The sequence below is a fragment of the Prionailurus viverrinus genome, chromosome D4 (assembly GCF_022837055.1).
Source record: "Prionailurus viverrinus isolate Anna chromosome D4, UM_Priviv_1.0, whole genome shotgun sequence".
In the NCBI taxonomy this organism is placed as follows: Eukaryota; Metazoa; Chordata; class Mammalia; order Carnivora; family Felidae; genus Prionailurus; species Prionailurus viverrinus.
In genome coordinates, this window is record NC_062573.1 from 71,604,471 (window position 1) to 71,623,889 (window position 19,419).

The 19,419-nt window shown below is 41.1% G+C and overlaps 1 protein-coding gene and 1 long non-coding RNA gene across 2 annotated transcripts in view; both read right to left on the minus strand.

Moving 5' to 3' along the window:
- Positions 1-13,740, minus strand: part of RORB (RAR related orphan receptor B) — a 193,442-nt gene extending 179,702 nt beyond the window's left edge. The window contains exon 1 of the mRNA XM_047831533.1: positions 13,203-13,740. Within this exon, the coding sequence (XP_047687489.1) occupies positions 13,203-13,209 (7 nt within the window). The 5' untranslated portion in view covers positions 13,210-13,740. The remainder of the gene's footprint in view (positions 1-13,202) is intronic.
- A 560-nt stretch (positions 13,741-14,300) lies between these two features.
- The window catches only part of LOC125150997 (uncharacterized), a 191,599-nt gene continuing 186,480 nt past the window's right edge, over positions 14,301-19,419 (minus strand). The window contains exon 3 of the long non-coding RNA XR_007146566.1: positions 14,301-14,469. This is a non-coding gene — a long non-coding RNA (uncharacterized LOC125150997). The remainder of the gene's footprint in view (positions 14,470-19,419) is intronic.

Here is a 19,419-nt window from a genome sequence, read left to right on the forward strand (position 1 = left end):
GAATATGAGGGTGTCCATTTCATCACACCCTGCTATAGTTTGACAGGTGAAGATGCCGTTCATATTGTTCTAATTCTTTAATAAGTGAGGCTGAGCTCTTCCTCACCCAATGTTTATCAGCCAATCACATTTCCTCCTTTTGGAAAACAGTTGTTTATGTTTTTTGGCTGAGGACTATTTTTTTAAGGCACTGAAACCATACTCTTAAACCGCTAAAAAGCACTTTGTTTATATTTGGGGGTTTGCTTTGGCCCAGCTGCCCCAGGCAAGCTCCTATCTCGCCCGTCCTGCGTGTCTCCCACGATCGCTGCGGGGATCGTCTAGGTGGCATCCACAGAAGCTGGCTGGAAACTACAGAGCACCACACACAGGTAGGAGATTATTTTCCTTCTCCCTGCTGTTACATTTGTAAAGATGTGACGCTGCGTGTGTCAGCTCCTCTCAGGTCTACACAGTCCCTTTTTAAAATGTTTTCAGAATTTTCCTTAAGAGCAGCCACGGTACAAAGACTGACAGAATTAATGAGCATGAAAAAAAACCATATCCCCATTTCTGAAAGACAGAGTAAGCAAAGCAGGTATTTTACATGAGGTAAAACACAGAATCACCTGAGATAAGCCTACAATTTCCCCCACTATGATATTATTAAACACACCAGGTACTAAATATAAGATGAAGACAACTCAAATGCAGATTCTGGTGCAGTCCATTTTCTTTCTAATAGTAGCTGTAGTCAAATTTAGTCTAGTGTGGGAGTCGGGACCATTATAAAATAGGATCAATTCGAGACCTGGAGAACGAACAACAGGGTAGGGACGGTGTTTCGAGCTCTGTGTATGGTACAGCTTACCGAAGGGGACTGAAAAATCAATAATAGTGCACTAATGATTGTGCTTTTAAAGAAATATGAATGGAATTCACTTGAAAGCACAAAAATTAACCATCTAAGTGGCAGCTTGCTGTAAGGAATACTATGGTTTCAGCCAAAATGCAAAACACGTTACACTGCAGTATTGTTAAGGCAGAGCAGAACTCTGTATGTATTTACAATTCATGTCAAATTTAATTTTTTTTTCTTTATGTGGCAGGGCACAATTAGACATGGCTCCCCCTTAAGTTGTTGAGATTTTTCCTTAAGAAAATATTTTATGCTTGTACAAAACAAATTATTGGACAGGATGACGCTTTTGATGCAAATGATGTGCTGACGGGACTTTCAATCCCAGTCAATCACAAAATTGATTAAACTCAGGTGGGTCATCGGTGGTATACTTGTCTATTCAACCCATTGCTTTGCTTGAAGTGCTTATGGCCAAAGATAGATATCCCTCCTCTAGACAAACATAAAACTCGTAAGAGAAAATTGACAAGCTGAGGGACAAATGAGCAGGTTAACATTATAAATTATGAGGCAAGTGCATGTCGGTTACTGAATGAAGAGGAACTTCATATTTAAACATCAACAGTGTTTATGGCTACCTTCCCGTAAAGTTGTTTCCTTCCTTAAAGTAGATGCAGATAACGTTGGGATCTTAGTGGAGGAAAAATCTGTAAATACAGTTTGACTCAGAATTTGACATCTCTGTAAAAGATGGCATTTAGTTTATAAAACCAATTTTAGAATCTTTGAGGAAATTTTACTCTGTCTATATTTGGAATTTGTCATTATCTTTACTGGATAGTTTCTATCGAGAATCTATAGGTATGTCCATAATACTTATTTTAATGCTTCCTGGGATCAGTAAATGTCATTCCCATTATTTTAGGAGTAAAAACAGTGGAGAGGTATTGTTTGCCCAAGGGGATCTTGTGATTGAGTAGAAAACAATTTTACTTCACGATTAGGTATTCTTTATATGGCCGAAACACTCATGAGAGCTTTGGTAAAAAGTTTTATCTCGAGGGCCAATGCTGGTCACACGGTGGTGGAAGGTGCATCTGCACTTAGCAAGTCTGAACGCCGTAATTTATTAGGCTGCTATGTAACTGATGTCCGCTGTGGGTGCAGCGGTGGCAAAAAAAGTCATACAGCCTGAGAAAGAAAACACAGAGTAACGAAAATAGAACTGGAGTCAGAGTCAGAAGCCCTCGATTGAAGTCAAATTCTGATCTCAACCTTTTTTAACAAATAATTACGGACACGTCATCTATTTTTCTCCTTTACGAGAAAAGGATGTAGTCAACACTGGAGATCTGAGAAATTCAAATGAAACAAAAAGTATCTAAGGAATTCTGAAGGAATTTTATAGGAAAACCACTTTTCTTGAGACTTAGAGGGCACCTATTACATACTGTAAGTACTCAGTAATCAAGATTTATGGAATCACATTGAAGCACCATCCACTGTTGGGAGGTCAGCTCCCTATCTGTCATGTGTTTTCTTTTACTTCTTTTGGTCACTGTAGTATGATTAAAAAAAAAAAAAGTCTTTGTTTGACTCTAAATCAACACTCATCGCCAACCGCGTTAGATTACCTTTCAAAAATCATTAACGAAATTGAGGTGGAGAGGAATTCAGTATCAATTCACTTCATTAAAAAAGAACACTTTCCACAACAAATAAAATAAATTCTGACTAACTCTGACATGGATGGCAGCCAGAACTGCCCGTTAGAAATATTAGTAAACAAAACAAAATAAAACAAAAACATAACTGGAAGGGTGTTAATGCTACCCTCCTGGCATTCTTATTATTGGTATTTCTGAGCTGTCTTTGGAAAGATAATCCTTTCCTTTGTTCCTTTGGTACTTCACTTTTTTATTTTAATCGCAAGAATGAAAATATATGTACAAGGGTGGAAGTGCCTAGAATTAAACCTTTTGAAAGATAGCACTAAAAAAAAAGAATATTAGACTGTTTTAAGCTTAAGTTTTGAGCAAACTGATGAGTAGATTAAGATCCTAAAAATTTCAAAATGAATTTATCTGTTTGTAAAAAAAAAAAAAACATATTATTGCCAAGAAGCACTGCACCTTAATGATACGATGTGTTTTTCCTGAACAAATGTTCCTCTATTTAAGCAGACTGTGTGGCATTTGCTCATATTCAATAACTGTGGAAATTTGGAACAAGGTTTCTTCTTCTTTTTTTTTTTTTATGAAAAAGTGTTTAATTCCTTTGCTATGTGCCAGGAACAACTTATGTACAAGTTAATAGGAAATTTTCTGTGTAATAATTTTATTATTTGACCTGACAATAATACTGGTGGCCAACTATTCATTAGAAACTCAAGATGTCGAAGTCGTTTCAACTTGTGTGTTAATTGTTTGATTCTGGGATCTAGAAACTAACAGCTGCTGGATGGTAAAATATGACTTGTATGTTCATTCCAGCTCAAGCGATACACTGAAATTTTTACTTGGGAATTTAGAATAGGGGTCTAATTCATGCTAATGCGGTGTTATGAAACACATCTGAAGTACTTTTATGACCCACGCCTTGGGCAAGTGAGATGAAACATATTTTAAAGGTAGCTCGAAAAAGAACTAGTTACAATGATTTTCATTACACTATTTAGGCAAATAAAAATAGTACCACTGTCTGAATTTCCTATTCTCAGAATTAATTACAGGCAACAACACATTCTGATCCCATTTAACGGGATTGTCTTCAAATAGTATTTTTAATAGAAGGATCAAAATAGGGGGTTAATGTTTACTAACTACTAGGCATATTTCCATGAGAGCCAGAGTGAAAATCTAGACTCATATTACATACATCACTTCCAAGTAAAACCACTGTTCTCCACAAAGATTCAGTCTACATTTGCCACCTAGAAAAGCACACTGGCACAGGAATATCGTGGATCTATGTGTCCACTGTTGTGTAACACACCAGCAAGAGACGAGGGAGGAGGTGTCTAGAAAAACTGTTGCCTTCTTAAATAACTCTTCAATCAAAGCTTCTAGAAGCTACAGGGGTCTCTGTGTCCCCTCTCTTCCAACCTCTCCCCTTTTAAGAAAAGCTCCAAGAAGAAATGGGGTCATTAAGCCGCCTCTGGAATTCTTCGAGGGCCAAGAAATAAACAGATCAAGTACAACAGCTGTTACATCATCAGGGTGTGTTATAAAAGAAGAGCACCCTTCCTCAGTCTAATAAAGTCCAATTAATAATCAGCATTTTAATAGACATATCTGTTTTTCAAGACTGAAAACTTATGACTCTGCCTTGCTAGCCATGTAGAAGTTTGAAGATGCATTTCATGCTAATGCAGACGGTTATGACCGAGAGAGGCAATTTGGCTGCCTGGAAGTCTCAAATGGTGAAACTGACTTTGGTGAATTCTCTCCAGCCCCGGGTCTGGTTGTGAGCTTTGTAGGCTCAGAAACTTGATCTCACCAGTGTTTCAGAGTGGATGAGATCTCTGTATGAGAATTCAAGGTAACAAAGCTCACAAGAGCGATTGTATAAGACCAGAATGCCAAATTATCACTTCAAAATGAAGAACCTAATTATGAACTGCAGTGGATACTTTTTTCAGTCTGATCAGTGATTTACCTACAGATAGTGTTGGGAAGGGCATGGCCAATAGTTCCTTTATACACTCACATTTTTATCAGGATCTAGGAGGCCAGGAATCTTCCTTCTTTAAATATGCTTAAAAGAAAGAATAACTCAAAAGTCGCCAAGACCATTATGTGTTGACTTTATAGTTTAATTTCCAGAGTTCAATCTTATATCCAATTTCTTAGAATGGAAGAATTTGAAGAATATAACTTATGGCCCTTAGACACTGCTGACATACCCTATCACTTCAGTAGATTTTATTCTCTCCGATGTCCAGTAATCTAAGATACCTCCTAGAGCAGGTATCATTACTTTCAGGCATTACCTTAAATGTTAAAGAAAACGACTCTCAATGTGTATCAGCCATTTCCTTATTTTGCAAAATTAAGAACTTCTCTGATAAAAACAAGTATATAAGGACGCCGTAAGGCGTCCCTCCTTTTTTCCCTCCCTGGTGCTATTTTTTTTCTTACGTGCTCTAGTCTTACAAAATTATTTCTCTCCTTCAGTACATTTTCTTTTTGTAATTTAAAATTACCTTAGAGGTTTCTTTTAATTGTCACTTGAAAATCATTTTACTAGTAAAAGTTTTGTATGAGAACAATACTACTACTTGTTCTACATCAGGAACGCTCTTTTTGGAATAGTCCTGATAAACTAAATTTCACATAGTACCAACTGAAAAGACAACTGGGGAATACAACAGAGAAAATTTTAATATATGTCATTCATGATGAGCCAATTACCTAACTAAACCTGGACTTCTATTCATCCTTACAGGCGCATTGCAAATATCACTTGCCCTGCAAGAGTGGTTCTGATTGTGTCTCCACAGCATTCTCTTCTGCTCTTGCTTTGACCATGGCTTTAACTCACGAGTTGCGTATTCTTTACCAACGTGGGCATGCTTAAGGCTCAGTTCTGTGCCTTGCTTTGAGTAGATGCTCAATAAATCCTGAATAAATAAATGTGAGTCGCACACATTCCTACTCGTGTATAGGTATGTCTGCGAAAGATGAAATCTTAGGCCTATACTTTTTAAAATGGAAACTGGAAATGGAAACATTTGGGAAGATGATCTTATTCTTGTATTTGAGAGTCCATCTTACTTCGGACTCTGAGAAATGAGTGGCTCAATGAGTTGGATAAAGTTTTCAGAACAGAGGAGAATCAAAATTAGCTGGTTCCAAATAAGGGAAGAAAGATGTATTTGGAAGTGGTATTAAAAAAACAGTCAGAAGATTAAAATAAAATATTTTATTTTATTTTTTTTTTTGTGTGTGGCCGGTAATACTCATTTATTCCATGCCAAGAAATGACTGTAAATGCCAAGGCCTTTTAAAAATAAGCTTTTGCAGTTTCCTTTTTAAGGATGATTTTCTGTCCAAATTCATAGAATACCTTTTGTACTTCAGATTTAATTTAAAATATTATATATCTGCTGTTGTCACATGTTCACAACATAATTCTAATGTAAAGAATGTAACAGTCTTTGAAGAAGGATGCTTTACCGAATAGCCATATGAAAAAGTTTAAGAATGTAATTTAGATTAACTTGTAATATTCATTGTTAAAAAAGCTTTCGTATGAGATAAAAATCTACGCAACAGTTTTCCTTAAGCAACCCAAATCTTTCATATGCCCCACGGTACCAGGATACTGGGCTCACGTGAGTACAAAGTGAGAGCTGGTAACAGAAAAATAATTCAGTACACAATCAGATTAATTTTCCCATTCTTTGCTTTCTGTAATTCCTCTGAATTAGAGAAATAGAACCCAGGACCACATGATATGATGAATAATCACACACAAAAATGGCATCAAGAGATACTTGAAGCAAAATACTTTGGCAAAGTGAGTTACAAAGTCAGCCTACGCAGCCAGTTAATAAAATATTCATGAGGCAGAGGTGAGCATGCCTAAGTCAGAACAAATTACTTTTGCTCTTTTATAAGAGCATGTTTTCCAACCAGTTTTTAGCTTCGTGTTTTGGAAAAAGGTGATATGTTCATTGTGTCTTTCGTAAGACCTTGCCTGAGCCAAGAACATCCTAATTTAATTCTAAGGCGAAATTTATCATAAAAGTATAATAATTATTACAAAGTTATATTCCATTCCAAATATTCATAAAATAGGCACTAACCAAGAAAAATACGTGTTATATTAAGAATAAAACAGTATACCTTCTAAGTGTTATTTTTAAATGTTTTAAATGCTTACTATGCAAGGTATTAAACAATGTAGGTAAAAACATATATATTGAATAACATTTTGAACTCCTCAGATACGCACAACTAAAATTGCACTTATTGAGGAGAAAACAAATCTGGGGCTTGAAATATTGATGGCCACATGATATATCTTTTTATTTTATTTTATTTTTTACGTTTTAAAATTTACAGCCAAATCAGTTAGCATATAGTGCAACAATGATATATCTTAAAGGGGAACAGAGCAGACCGAAATTCCAAGTGGCTTGCAATGCATAATAATTTGGTGACACTAAGATCACACCGTTTTTTCGTAAGAACCAACCCCCCTCAATGCCATTAGTTAACCACATGGTTATTATAGTTAGCTTGATTCACTATAAATGCCGTTATAACACCTGTGGTTTCCCTCATTAAGAATTGAATGGATGGGGTCAGGGGTTGAAAGGGCAGCATATGCACTATGAAAGAACTAGTTAACATAGCCTATTATATTGGTGCACTGGTAAATCTCATTTCTATTCATCAGATGATTAGTTCAATCAATATTTATTCCTCTATGCTCCCTTTGTCTTGTGCTACAAAGGAGACATCCTTCAATTCATGGCATCAGCCTTGTTATCTATGAATTTGTAGCTTAATTTGAGAGGGAATATTTTATTTATTTGGCAGTCCTGAGTTCTTTGATTCCTTTTCTCTCTAATTATCATTAGGTAGTATAATGGAGTTTTGTGTAGATTATTTATAAATAGATGCCATTAACAGTTTCTTTTTATGCGACTCAAGTACCACATGTATTCATTTCTTTCTTTTGAATGCTCTGGAAAGTTGCTTCTGTTTCTCTAAATATGTTTGAATTTGGAAGTCTGGATTGTGAAAGCAAAGATAAGAATGATTTTCTCTCTCAAATATTCATTCTTCTTGTCTGAGTGGGCGGTTATAGGCACATACATATACATATTGTGTATCAGTGTGTATCAACAGACGCCTCCAAAGACTGCTATTATCTGCTAGGGATTCTGTTAAGTCAGAGATTCTATTCAAAGTAAGATAAATATTTGCAAGAAGCTGTAATTGGAAGATGATTACAAAATTACAGGAATAATACTTTATGTGTAGAGCGCTCATTTTATCAAAGGTCATTATTCATTCCATTACAAAAGACTTATTTCATTTGTCTACTTAATTTCTATCCTTTAGGTAAGAATGGATGGAATGGTAAAACCACAGATTAATTAGTAAGCACAACGTCCACTCCTAATATTTACTTTTCTGTATATTTTAACATCACAATAAAATGTTTCATTAATGTCTTTTACATTAAATGAACAGCAATATAATTTAAAGCCTTCATGTTTTGTTGCCTTTATACGACAAACACAAAGAAAGAAATTCTTTTCTTAACGACAGAATAAGAAAAATATACGTATATACTAAGCCACCTCAATCACTAATAACTTTTGCACTAATAACATAAAGTGCTCATAACCTTTGATTTGTTTTAATCTGGTCAGAATTTGATGGCTTTAACCTGGAAATTACTTCTCTTGCTTCCTCATATAATTATCTGTAAGGCTTAGATTTCAAGAATGTACAGTAACAATGATGTTATTGTTCACAATTTAAAACCTTACCTGATTTACAAATTTGCCGAACACCAGCATATCTACCTATGTAGAATGTTTTTAACTTGATAATTTACTAGAATACTTTTAAACTCTGTATTAATTGAATGCTACAATATGGACTTTAAATTAGAGGTATATATACTCATGGCAGTGAAAAAATCTGTAAGTGTTGCGATTCACACTTTTATTTTTTAGAACTATTGTAGTAAAAAGCATAAAAACTACAATGGCCACATTATGTTTCTGAAAGGTGGACACAAGTTTATAAAATGTGATATAATGGCTGAAAAAAAAAGTTTTGCTTGTCTTTCTCTTTTTATCTACAAAAACTTGAGTCATGTTAAAATCCTAGTGCCAATTCTATATATGCTACTTTTAGGGAAAAAGTAGGTATTATTACATAGTTCGAGTGGCATTTTCATGAAGACCAACCCTAAAACTTAACATTTTCTTGGTGCTGTAAAATCCTTGGTGCTATAAAATCCTTGTTGCTGTAAAATTAGGTTTCATGATTCTGTAACATTTAAATTTGAAATACAGTGTATCCTCATCACGTTCACACCAGAATAATTGCTTTTAAGGCTATTAATAGTTTAGTATTTAACAAATTGTCACCAAAATAAGGAAAGGCTAGTATTCATATTTAAGAGTATAAAATAAACATGCTATTTATGTTAAAGTAAAGCTTCACATAAACTACTTTAATAATGATACAAGAAATCATCTTGTAAGGATTTTCTAAACAGTATAGCAAAAGCTATACCATTCTTGATGTAAAATCCAGGACTTCTAAGTTTTAAATGAATTCTAACAAAGGCGTTTTAATCTTGTATCCCTCATGTTTATGAGGCCTGCTGTTCAAAAGTTCCCCCTTTATATTTCCATCCTGGTTTCCCAGTTCCTGATTATCTGAACATCTAGACAAGTAAAGACAACCCTTGCTGTTTCTAAGACATATCCCAAAAGCTGAGGATGTCCGACACTTCTGTGTCATAAAACTTGCTGTAAATTCACTCAGGGTGTTGGAGATGGGGGGAGGAGAGAGTCCCAAGTGGTAACCACCTAGGAACATATTTTATGTTTCTGGCTACATATTTTTTTTCCCAACAATACTTGAAATACAGCTTCAGAATTTTTCTTTAAACTGTTTAAATGTTCACATTTCTAGGAATAAGGACAGCTTACTGATGATTATTTAATGAACATTAATGGACTATTCACAGACATGTCCTTCCAGCAATGTTTTTTTTTTTTTAATTGGGAAAGGTGGAATCTTGGTTAGAAATATTTAATTGGAATTTGTGGAAGAAATTAAGATAGAAATCTCGGTTAGAAATATTTAATCGGCATTTGTGGAAGAAATTAAGATAGAGAACTCGTTTAGGAAATCGAAAGGCCTGGCCAGCAGGACGTTCAGAGCTCCAGACTTCCAAAGGGCTACCATGCCTCTCAGAGCAAGCTACTGTTTTTCTCAAGTTAGCAGTTAATAAAAATTAACTACCTGAAAATAATAGATGAAAACTGGGCTTTCAAAAAGCCAAGCCCCATCCTTGTTTACAGCAAGCATAAAACCAGATTTCTAATCCATAGAGGCCACAATCACCTATTGATTGCGAGGACATCTGTGCCCCTGTTTTGGGAGGTAGGGCTTTCTGCGGAGGCAGGGCTGAAAAATCTGACCATTTCCGTGTGCCTGTGTACTAAACAGCTGACAGGTTTCTCAGGAAGGAGTCTTGAAACCCACACCTGTGCTCACCCGTTTCTCACCTATGGACAGGGTCCAATTAAAAGTCTTCCCTTTCGCCTTTAGAAGCTATTAGAAGCTATTCTTTTCGAATGCAATCTGCAAAGTAGCATCTCTAGAACTTAAGTGGTACCCTCTAGCAGACAAAGGGTGACGTGCTTTGTGTGCCAACAAATACAACCTCCTTCGCCCCAGGCCAGCCCAGAGTAAGCCACCGAGCTAGGGACAAATCAGTTCAGCAGTGGGCACGATAATGACCTCCAGGATCAGAGCCTTTTAACCCCTTTCTTACCCCTCGAGCTTCCGTTGAGATAAAGTCTCTTTTAACTACCACAGATCTGCCCGAGGTCGGAAGGAGGTGGAGGGTGGGTGGGTTTGCTGGATTGGTCCCTAGGGAGACCACTTAATCCTGGTCCAAGTTTATGTCGCACAAAGCGTCCTGACTCAGGATAGTTACCAACTGCAAACACTGAAGCCGAGGCCAAGGCACTGACAGGGACCCCTTGGAGATGGGGAGAGTGTGTGTGTGTGTGTGTGTGTGTGTGTGTGTGTGTGTGTGTGTTGGGGGAGGGGCGTGCACGGGAGAAACGGAGTGGGTACACAGTAAAGCCAAGTTCAAAAACCGTCCCCTCCCCTTGTGGTAGGCTGATTAGTATCCCAGGCACAAGAGAAAGCTGATTCGATTCAGCTCTCACTTCTCAAGTTCACACTCAAGTTCAACCCCGACTTCCACAAGACCTCTGAGTAGCCTGGATCTCTTCTCAACCTATCCTTAAAGAACAACTCCTGCCTTCCGCGGGAAGGGGCAGTCTGTAGGAAATGCACAGGGATGGCTGAGGAGAGACAGTGAAGGAAGGGTCGACAAAGGAGAGCCTGGGAGGTAGAGGAAAGGAATCTGCCACCTTGTAAGCTTGCAAATTTTTCTCCAGTGCGAATCCCCGGGTCGCCCTTGTGAGTTAGAACTTGTAAGCTCTTCTGGGCAGCCTGGCTGGCGTGACGCCTTCTGGAAAGTGGGTGTGGGCTTCGAGTGGTTTCTAAAGGTGAGCCCTAGGCGAGGCGCCTGGCTTTCAACCCTTCAAGCTGCTGCCGTCCCTGAAGCGAGCGCGGTGGCGAGCCCGGACTGCCTGGGCATACAGCTCCTTCAGGAGCAGCGCGATCAAGCTACAACCCACTCCTGCCTCATACTCCTCGGGTTTTCTTCAATTTAAGGGGCGAGTGAGCGGCTTTTACGCCGCAGGTGCTAGTGCCGGGTCGCAGCGTAGGTGACTCGTGGTTTCGGACCTTCAGAACATAAGAACACCGCCACGGGAGGAATGTTGGAAGGGTCGAAGCAAGGGAATTCCGGGCGACCTGGCAGCCCCAGACCAGAGGAGAGGAAATTGAAAGGAGAGCGGATGGTGGTGAGATGGGACAGAAAAAGGAAAACAAAGACCCGGGGCATCTTTCACTTAAAGGTTCTATACTCGCCAATTGCCCAGTATAGTTTTCTGAAAGAATTTAGACAGTGGAGCATGTGACCAAATCCCCAACTGGGCCCCTCCACCGGAACCAGCTCGCCAGCGCAGATGCCCCACTCCCAGTGCACGGGTCAATCAACCATCCCACCAGACCGTCCCTGTCCCTGATCTTCAGCCACTTCCCTCACACCCACTTCCTTGCACAACCTCTCTGTTCCTTCTCCTCCTTCCCTTTTCCTGCCACGTCCCCAGTGCCCAGCCAGCTAACCCAGTCCCTGCCCCTAGTGTCAAGCCATGGGGACTCACTATGCCCAGCATGGGGAGCCTGCCGCCTGCTCCCTCGGGGCCCTCCTAGAGAGGTGCTGGGGGAGTGAGTGGGAGGTGTGCACTGCCCGGTGGAAGGTGACGAGTGTTTGCAGTTCTTCCTGTCGGTCCACCTGTCGCCGGGTCAGGGATGTAGGGAGCCAGGGGCTGGCCGTTTCCAACTTTCTGTTACAAGGACCCGGAGGGCACGCGGAGGGTAGAGGAGTGCCCCCACAAAACCGAAGAGTGGCCAGGAAGAAAAACGGGGGGTGGGGGAGGTGAGGCAGGTGCCCAGAGGCTTGCCGTATGCCCATGGCACTCTGGCACCGGGCCCGCTCTCCAAGAAAAGAGTGAAGTTGTGGCCGAGCAGAAAGTGAGGGAGTGCGCGCAAGAAACTGAGGGTCCCAGCACTGCGCGGGGAGAGACGGACAGAGTGACTCCCTAGAGCCGGCCAGGCCATCTGCTGGGGCAGCCCAAAGGGTGGCCAGAGGAAGCGTCTCTCCCCTGTCCCCCGCGCGCTGCCCCACAGCTGCCAGCTCACCCCGAGAGACCTGCCACCGCCGTCGCCGCTGGGGGTCTTGGCTCGAGGGCTCACCCGGCACCGCCTCCCGCAGCGGCCCTTCGACAAAAGAACCTTCTCTGACGCGGGGAGCGCGGGCTCTCCTATCCTCTGGAACTTTCTCCGCACAACTTTTTTCGGGGTGGCGCTCGTCCCTGGACCGCACGGGCTCCGCGCGAGGACCTGGCCGGGGCGTAGCGCCGGCGCAAGAGAACCCGCACAGGGGACGATCCCGGAATCCGCGTCCAGTCCCGGGACACCGCCCCTCTGCCCACCACTCTCACGAAGGGACGCGTTCGCGGGCCGGGACGCCGGTGGGCCTAGCAAGCCCGAGTCTGCGTGCCCGCGCGCTCCCGGCTCGCCGCCTGCCCGTGCGCCCGGCGCGCCCCACCCCGGCAGGCCACCGCTGCGCGCCCGGCGCTTCTAGCCGCTTCTGCCGGGAGGCAGCCCGCTCCCGCTCTCCCTCCACCCAGGGTCCGCTTCCGTACCCGGGAGTGACAAGCAAACACGGCTCGGTGCAACTCGCGGACGGGGAGACCGCAACTAGCGTCGCTCCCCTCTCCAAAAAGCGCCCTCCTGCGTCCCTCCAGAACTCCCGAGAGGCATCAACACCTTCCCACAACTTTCTACGTCCAGGCCGCTCGTAGCCCACCTGCGAACGCGAACTCGAGCACTGCGCGCCGCGAACCTCTCCCCCCCCTCCCCCCGGGCAGCGTGCGCTCCCCTCCCCCATCTCCCCATCCGGCTGGAGTTGGCCGGACCCGGGGAGCCTCGGGGTCCGCGGGCTCGCTTACCTCGCATGGTGTGGCCGCTCTCCCGCTCCGCGTAGTCATGAAGCTGCTCCCAGCCCGAACCCCGGAGAGCCCAAAAATCCTGCTCAGCACGAGTGAAGAAGGTGGTCGGCAAAGAGCTGCTCCGCCGAGAAAACCATCCCTTTAGGCGGACGCCGTGGCCAGAGGGTGACGTTTGCCGCCGCCGCCGCTGCTATGTTAACAGTTTTGATGATGGTGGTGATGACTGTTTTGATGGTTGTTTGGTTGTTTGTTTTCAGGAAGGGTGGAAAAAAAAATGGGCTGTCTGGCTGGTGCCTGGGTTTTGTTTTGCTTTTGTTTTTTTTTTTTTCTTTTTTTTTTTTCCTTTCTCTCTAATGTGCTTGCTTTTTAAAAATGCCACCGCCTCCGGCTCAGAAGATTTCTTTTGTGATCACTTGGACTGAGGAGGAGGAGGAAGGGCAGCAGCGGCAGGAGGAGGAGTTGGTGGTGGTTTTGTTAGTTACAAAGAAGGAGAAGGAGCAAGGGGGGGGAAGAAAAGGAAACAGAAAAGGAAGAAAGGCGGTGTGGATGGCAGAGCATGTGCGTTTTCACATGACATCTGTGCCTGTTAGCGGATCCAGTGAATTTTCACTGTTCAGTTACAGGGAGGAAGGGAGCGAGAGAGAAAGAGAGGAGAGAGATGGAGAGAGAGAGACGAGAAGGCGCTTATACGCGAGGGCGGGCTTGGCCGGGACTTCCAGGCCCCGCCTCCTGTCAGCGCCGCCGCCAATCAGCGCCCGGCAGAGCTTGGAGGGGGCGGGGACCACGGGGGAGGGGACGCGATTCCCGGAGCGGGGCGGGGGGTTGCAGCCTGGAGCCCGAAGACAGCCGGAGCTGAAACCGGTCACTAGACACTGTCCGAACTGGGCAGAGGAGGGGGAAGCGCCCAGAGAGTGGGGCAGACCTGCAGGTGACATTCACTTCCGACTCGGGGAGGAGGGAGAAGGCACTTGACCAGTCCTTTCCAGGCGAGGGGCGCGGGGCTCCCCGGGTCCCACGTTCCGTCCCTCTCTCGAAGCGATTGCCTGCCCCGGTAGTTAGTTTTGAATTTATGGCAGCGCTCCGCGGAGTCCTCTCTCGGTAAACTCCGCATCTCTGGCGGGGGTTTCCAGGAGCAGGACGCTTCAGCGTTAGTGGCAGAATGATGCAAATCAACTTCATCACTTTGAGCATAGACCAAAATGCAGTCCCGTGCAAGTGTCATCTGCTTCCTTTGAAATCGTCTTTCAGATGCTTCCCGTCCCGAATCCTAAAAGCAAAACCCACGAAACACTAAGATTTCGTCTGTTAAAAAAATTGTTTAAAAAACATTTTAATATCTTCTTTTTGTCAAGGACATTTTTATTAGCACTTGGAGGATCTCCTGGCATTGGGCTACCCTATTCAAGGATAACAGCCTCAGTGGACAGTGTGGCCACCTCAGTGATGCAAGGGAAATGGCTGAGGCCAGAGGTATGATTGTCTGGTGCTGTTTATTTGATTGAGGTGCAGGGCTATTTAGGAGGGAAGACTTTTAAATCCACTTGCGATCAGAAGACACTTATCTATTTATTGGAGACTGGCAATTAAACGTAAGTATTTTGTATTCCTTAGGTGAAAACTGCCATTTATTTGTATTTTGATAAAAATCCAGTGCGTATTTCAAAACTGTTCCTTTGCAAGTTTCCCCTGAGTGGACAAAGTAAACATATGGTGATCACATCTACTCCCTCCCGCTGCAGTAGGGTAACTGGTCCCCTCAAAGGCAGAGGTGAAAAAATTGGCTTCTTCCACTTGGTCTTAGGCATTGAGGCTTCAATTCATTAGTCTACCTGTTGGCAGAGCGGGCCTTATCATCATTCATGTGCCCAAATAATTTGATCTTTACTGGTATTTATTCAGATTTCGTCATGTAACACAAGGTGCGGTGCACAATTGGCAATTATGTAGTTAATCACTCCACCCTATAACTGCGAAGTAGTTTGTACTCGCCCCCCCCATTTATATAAAAAATAGATTACTTGCTGAATCTTCCCTAGCGCTGAATTGACTTAGCCCTGCTATATGCCCTTCAATTTGCAAGCCAATGTGTAATTTAGAAAAATTTTAGTATTAAGACTGAAAGTTGATTGAGTCTTTAATTAAATGAAATGAACAAAAGGAAGTGACTGTTCAGAATAGTTATTCCCTTATAAATACCTTTCCCCTAGATTTGTAATTGACACAGTAGTTAATCTTTTAAGATAATATTTAAGGCTCCCTGGTTTTTATCATTTTTAATCAAGTAAAATATATTCATCATAACTACATTAAAGCTGCACTAAGTTATGCCTAATTTAGTTGCTTCATTAAAAATTACTGAATGTAAAATAGTCAAGAAACAAATTGTGACTATATCATTTTAATTTTATGTGCTTCCAACAGAGACACAGGAATGGTGAAAGTTCCCAAGTCTTTGTAAACACTATAATTATTATTGTTGTCATTATTTTAGATTTCTATTTCTGATTAAAGAGAAATTTCAGAATTCAAGAATTTTAACTCTTTCTTCGTCTCAAATTTCTGAACATTTATTGAATTCTTAAATTTCTTTTGCTGCTGCAATATCTGTAATTCTTAAAAAAAAAATTCAACACATATGTGACAAGTGCCTGTCCCCCTCCTACACGTTTTTATGTGACTTTTGCTTTGTCGGCACAACAACGCATAATTTTGCTTACGACTCTATCACATAGTTTTTAATCCCTTCTGAATACTTCTGAAAAAATTTGTCAATTAGAAATACTTAAGTTATATCATTTTCAAAACTGTATATATATACATATTATATGTGTATATATGTATACATGTGTATTTATATTATATTATATTATATATGGTGCTACAAAAGTATTTCTCTTTTAGAGTGGAATAAATGTTGATCACTGGTTATACTGTGGTGATCTGGGATATTTTGGATCTTCCCAAAAATTCAAAAACTGAGTTCTTGAGCATTTCTAATAAATTGCAAGTTATGTCAACTGAATGGAACCTATTTGTGTAAAATAAATATTCAGGACTTAAATCAGCATTTTCCAAGAAGTCATAAAATAGTTACATATAATCTGATGTTTTTGTAACCTATCTGCCAGCAACTATCCATATTTTGATTGGCATAATAATACATTAATATAATGTCCTTGCTCACATGAAGTGCAGCGTCGGTCATTACTTGAATGATTGTAGAGCTGTTTGGTTTCCTATAGTCTTGAAGCTCTGCTTTTGGCTCTGGGCCTGAAAGATGTTCGAAGCTGCTATCTAAATTGTGATAATTTTAAATGAAAATCAGTAGGTCACATAGCACTGTGCTTAATCTCAAGAACAGAGACAATTTTACTTACGTTCCTGCTAACTGTGTTCTGAACATACCACCATCCCTCAGGTTCAGCTCTAAGGACACAGAGTAGTAATGACAAGAAATATCTTGACAGAGGCAAAGGTTTGTCATGAGCCAACCAGTTAGGGTGAACACGGCATGTAGGATTATTTCGATCCACAAATGCTTCAACCAAAATAGGAAGTAATGCTTCACCACATTCTGAGCTGGCCAGTCTATAGATTCTACTTAAAATATCTCTGCATCTTGGAGGAACATTGGCAATATTGATAATAACATTACATTTAGAATGACTAAAAGACTGGGTGTTTAGGGGGCTATGTGGCTGTGAAAGTCATGACAGATACACAAAGCTACCTTAAATACTGGGAAAATGAGAAAAAAAAAGATAACTTTATATGTTTAGACCTATTAAAAAATAGAAAAGGTGAAGTACTGAGCTTACTGTTGCTGGAGGCAACCAACAAAGATTGAATGAAAAACTTTGGTAAAGATGCTCTGGTTTACAGATTTCTTTAGTGGGCTGAGAACTGTCTAGATTAGCTCTATTATCTTCCGCAACTCTAAATGTATTCACATGGAGACACTACTGCCCCAGCAGCTGCAGCAGACCTGTGCTTCCTAACATGAGAACAGGAGCCAGGATTTCCCAAGACTTTGGAAGAGTTCTGGGTACTTTAAGGTGCTTGATAATTATTGGCTGAATGAATGCTTTCTACTCTTTTGTCCCCTGGATGTGAACCAGAAATATAGCAAACACCTAAATAAGAGCTCTTCTTTCTTAGTTTCTAGTGGGGAGGAGAAGGGGAGGAAAGAGAGAGAGAGAGAAATGAGAGTTTTCTTTTTTCATTTTAAACTCTCCTAATTTGTGGAAGAAAAAAAAAAGGAACACTGATGTTTGGGTTTGGTTCCATAATTATAAAAGAAAGCAAAATCTAGTTATTGTCATATTTGTTACCATTCTGTTTTATTCTCAGATGGAAGGTTTTCATAATTTTTAAAATTCTGCTTCATTTAAAAAAAAATGTTTATTTACTTTTGAGAGAGAGAGTGTGTGAGCACGTGTGTGAGCAGGGGTGGGAGGCAGAGAGAAGGAGAGAGAGAATCCCAAGCAGGCTCCTCACTGTTGGCACAGAGCCTGATGAGGGGCTTGAACTCATGATCTGAGCTGAAGTCAAGAGTCAGATGCTTAACCGACTGAACCGCCCAGGCAGTCCAAGTTCTGCTTTGTTTTTAAGTATGAATGCAAATTCAATAACTTTTCAGAATGCAATAAGAGAAAATATGTTTAAAATGTATATCTTGTGCTTTATGTAATAAATTGGAAAGAATGCATGGGCCAAAACAAAATGAACCCCAATAGGTGGGGTAAGGTAAGCTTTAGGAAAATGGCAAATTAGATTAGGGGAAAAAAGAGCTAACATTTATTGGATGAACCACATAGTCTATCAGCCTCTCTAATTTTTATTTCCTTAAAGAATCTACATGGTGTGTATTATATCTCACTCCCCTAACCCCTGCCTTTTTTTTTTAAGATAAAGGCTTAGAAAGGTCAAGTAACTTGTCTAAGATCACAAATCTAAAAATGTTGGATCCACGATTCAAACCCAGATATAGTCTCTAAAATGCAAGTTCCATTTTATTGTTTTCAGTGCTAAATTCCCAGAATCTAGCATTTTTCCTGGCAAATAGTACATACTCCAAATGCACTTGTGGACATTTGGACTCTTGTCCACTGCACAGTACAGCATATCTATACACTCCATGACTGAAGCTAGTTATTTGCTAAATGCCATTAAATAAAGAACAGTGACTTTAGAGATCAAAGGATACTGTGAAAAAATTATTATGCCTGATTCAGGTCCATCACGGAGTCTAGGAAATACTTTTGTAATAAATATTTCAGGTCATACTAGTATGGGGCTGAATTAAAATGGTACCAGTAAGGGGCTCCTGGGTGGCTCAGTTGGTTAAGCGTCCGACTTCGGTTCAGGTCATGATCTTACAGCCCATGTGGGGCTCTGTGCTTATAGCTCAGAGCCTGGAGCCTGCTTTGGAGTCTGTATCTCCCTCTCGCTCTGCCCCTCATCCACTTGCCTTCTGTCCCCCCCTCTTTTTTTTTTTTAATTTTTTTTTCAACGTTTATTTATTTTTTTGGGGGGGACAGAGAGAGACAGAGCATGAATGGGGGAGGGGCAGAGAGAGAGGGAGACACAGAATCGGAAACAGGCTCCAGGCTCTGAGCCATCAGCCCAGAGCCTGACGCGGGGCTCAAACTCAAGGACTGCGAGATAGTGACCTGGCTGAAGTTGGACGCTTAACCGACTGCGCCACTCAGGCGCCCCTGTCCCCCTCTCTTAAAAATAAACAAAGACATAACAAAAATTAAAATGGCACCAGTAAAAATGAAAAAAAAAAGGTGGGGGGAAAGGTTGGACATGTTTTGAAAGGCAAAAGCTATAAAGTCTAGTTCATGATGATATGGTGGTACTTGTGGGCAGTGCGTTGGTTAAGATGAGAAAGAAGTCAAACCACAGCTTCATAATTAGGAAGCTGGTAGAATGAATATACCATCAATAGAAATAAGGAAGGAAGGAAGAGTAGGTTCTTGACTGAATAGAGGAAAATGTTGAGATTAATTTTCAGTTTTTGTGTATATTGATGACAATATCTAACAGATGGTTGGGTAGGTAGAACTGAAGATTTGGAAATTGTTAAGAGGTGAAAATAAAGATTTTTAAGATGCTCCAAACCATTAAGCAAAAGCAAAATAACATGAGAAGAAACCAAATGTCTCTTTTTAAGGAGTAGGAGGTGGAGGATAATCCAATGAATAAGAGGATG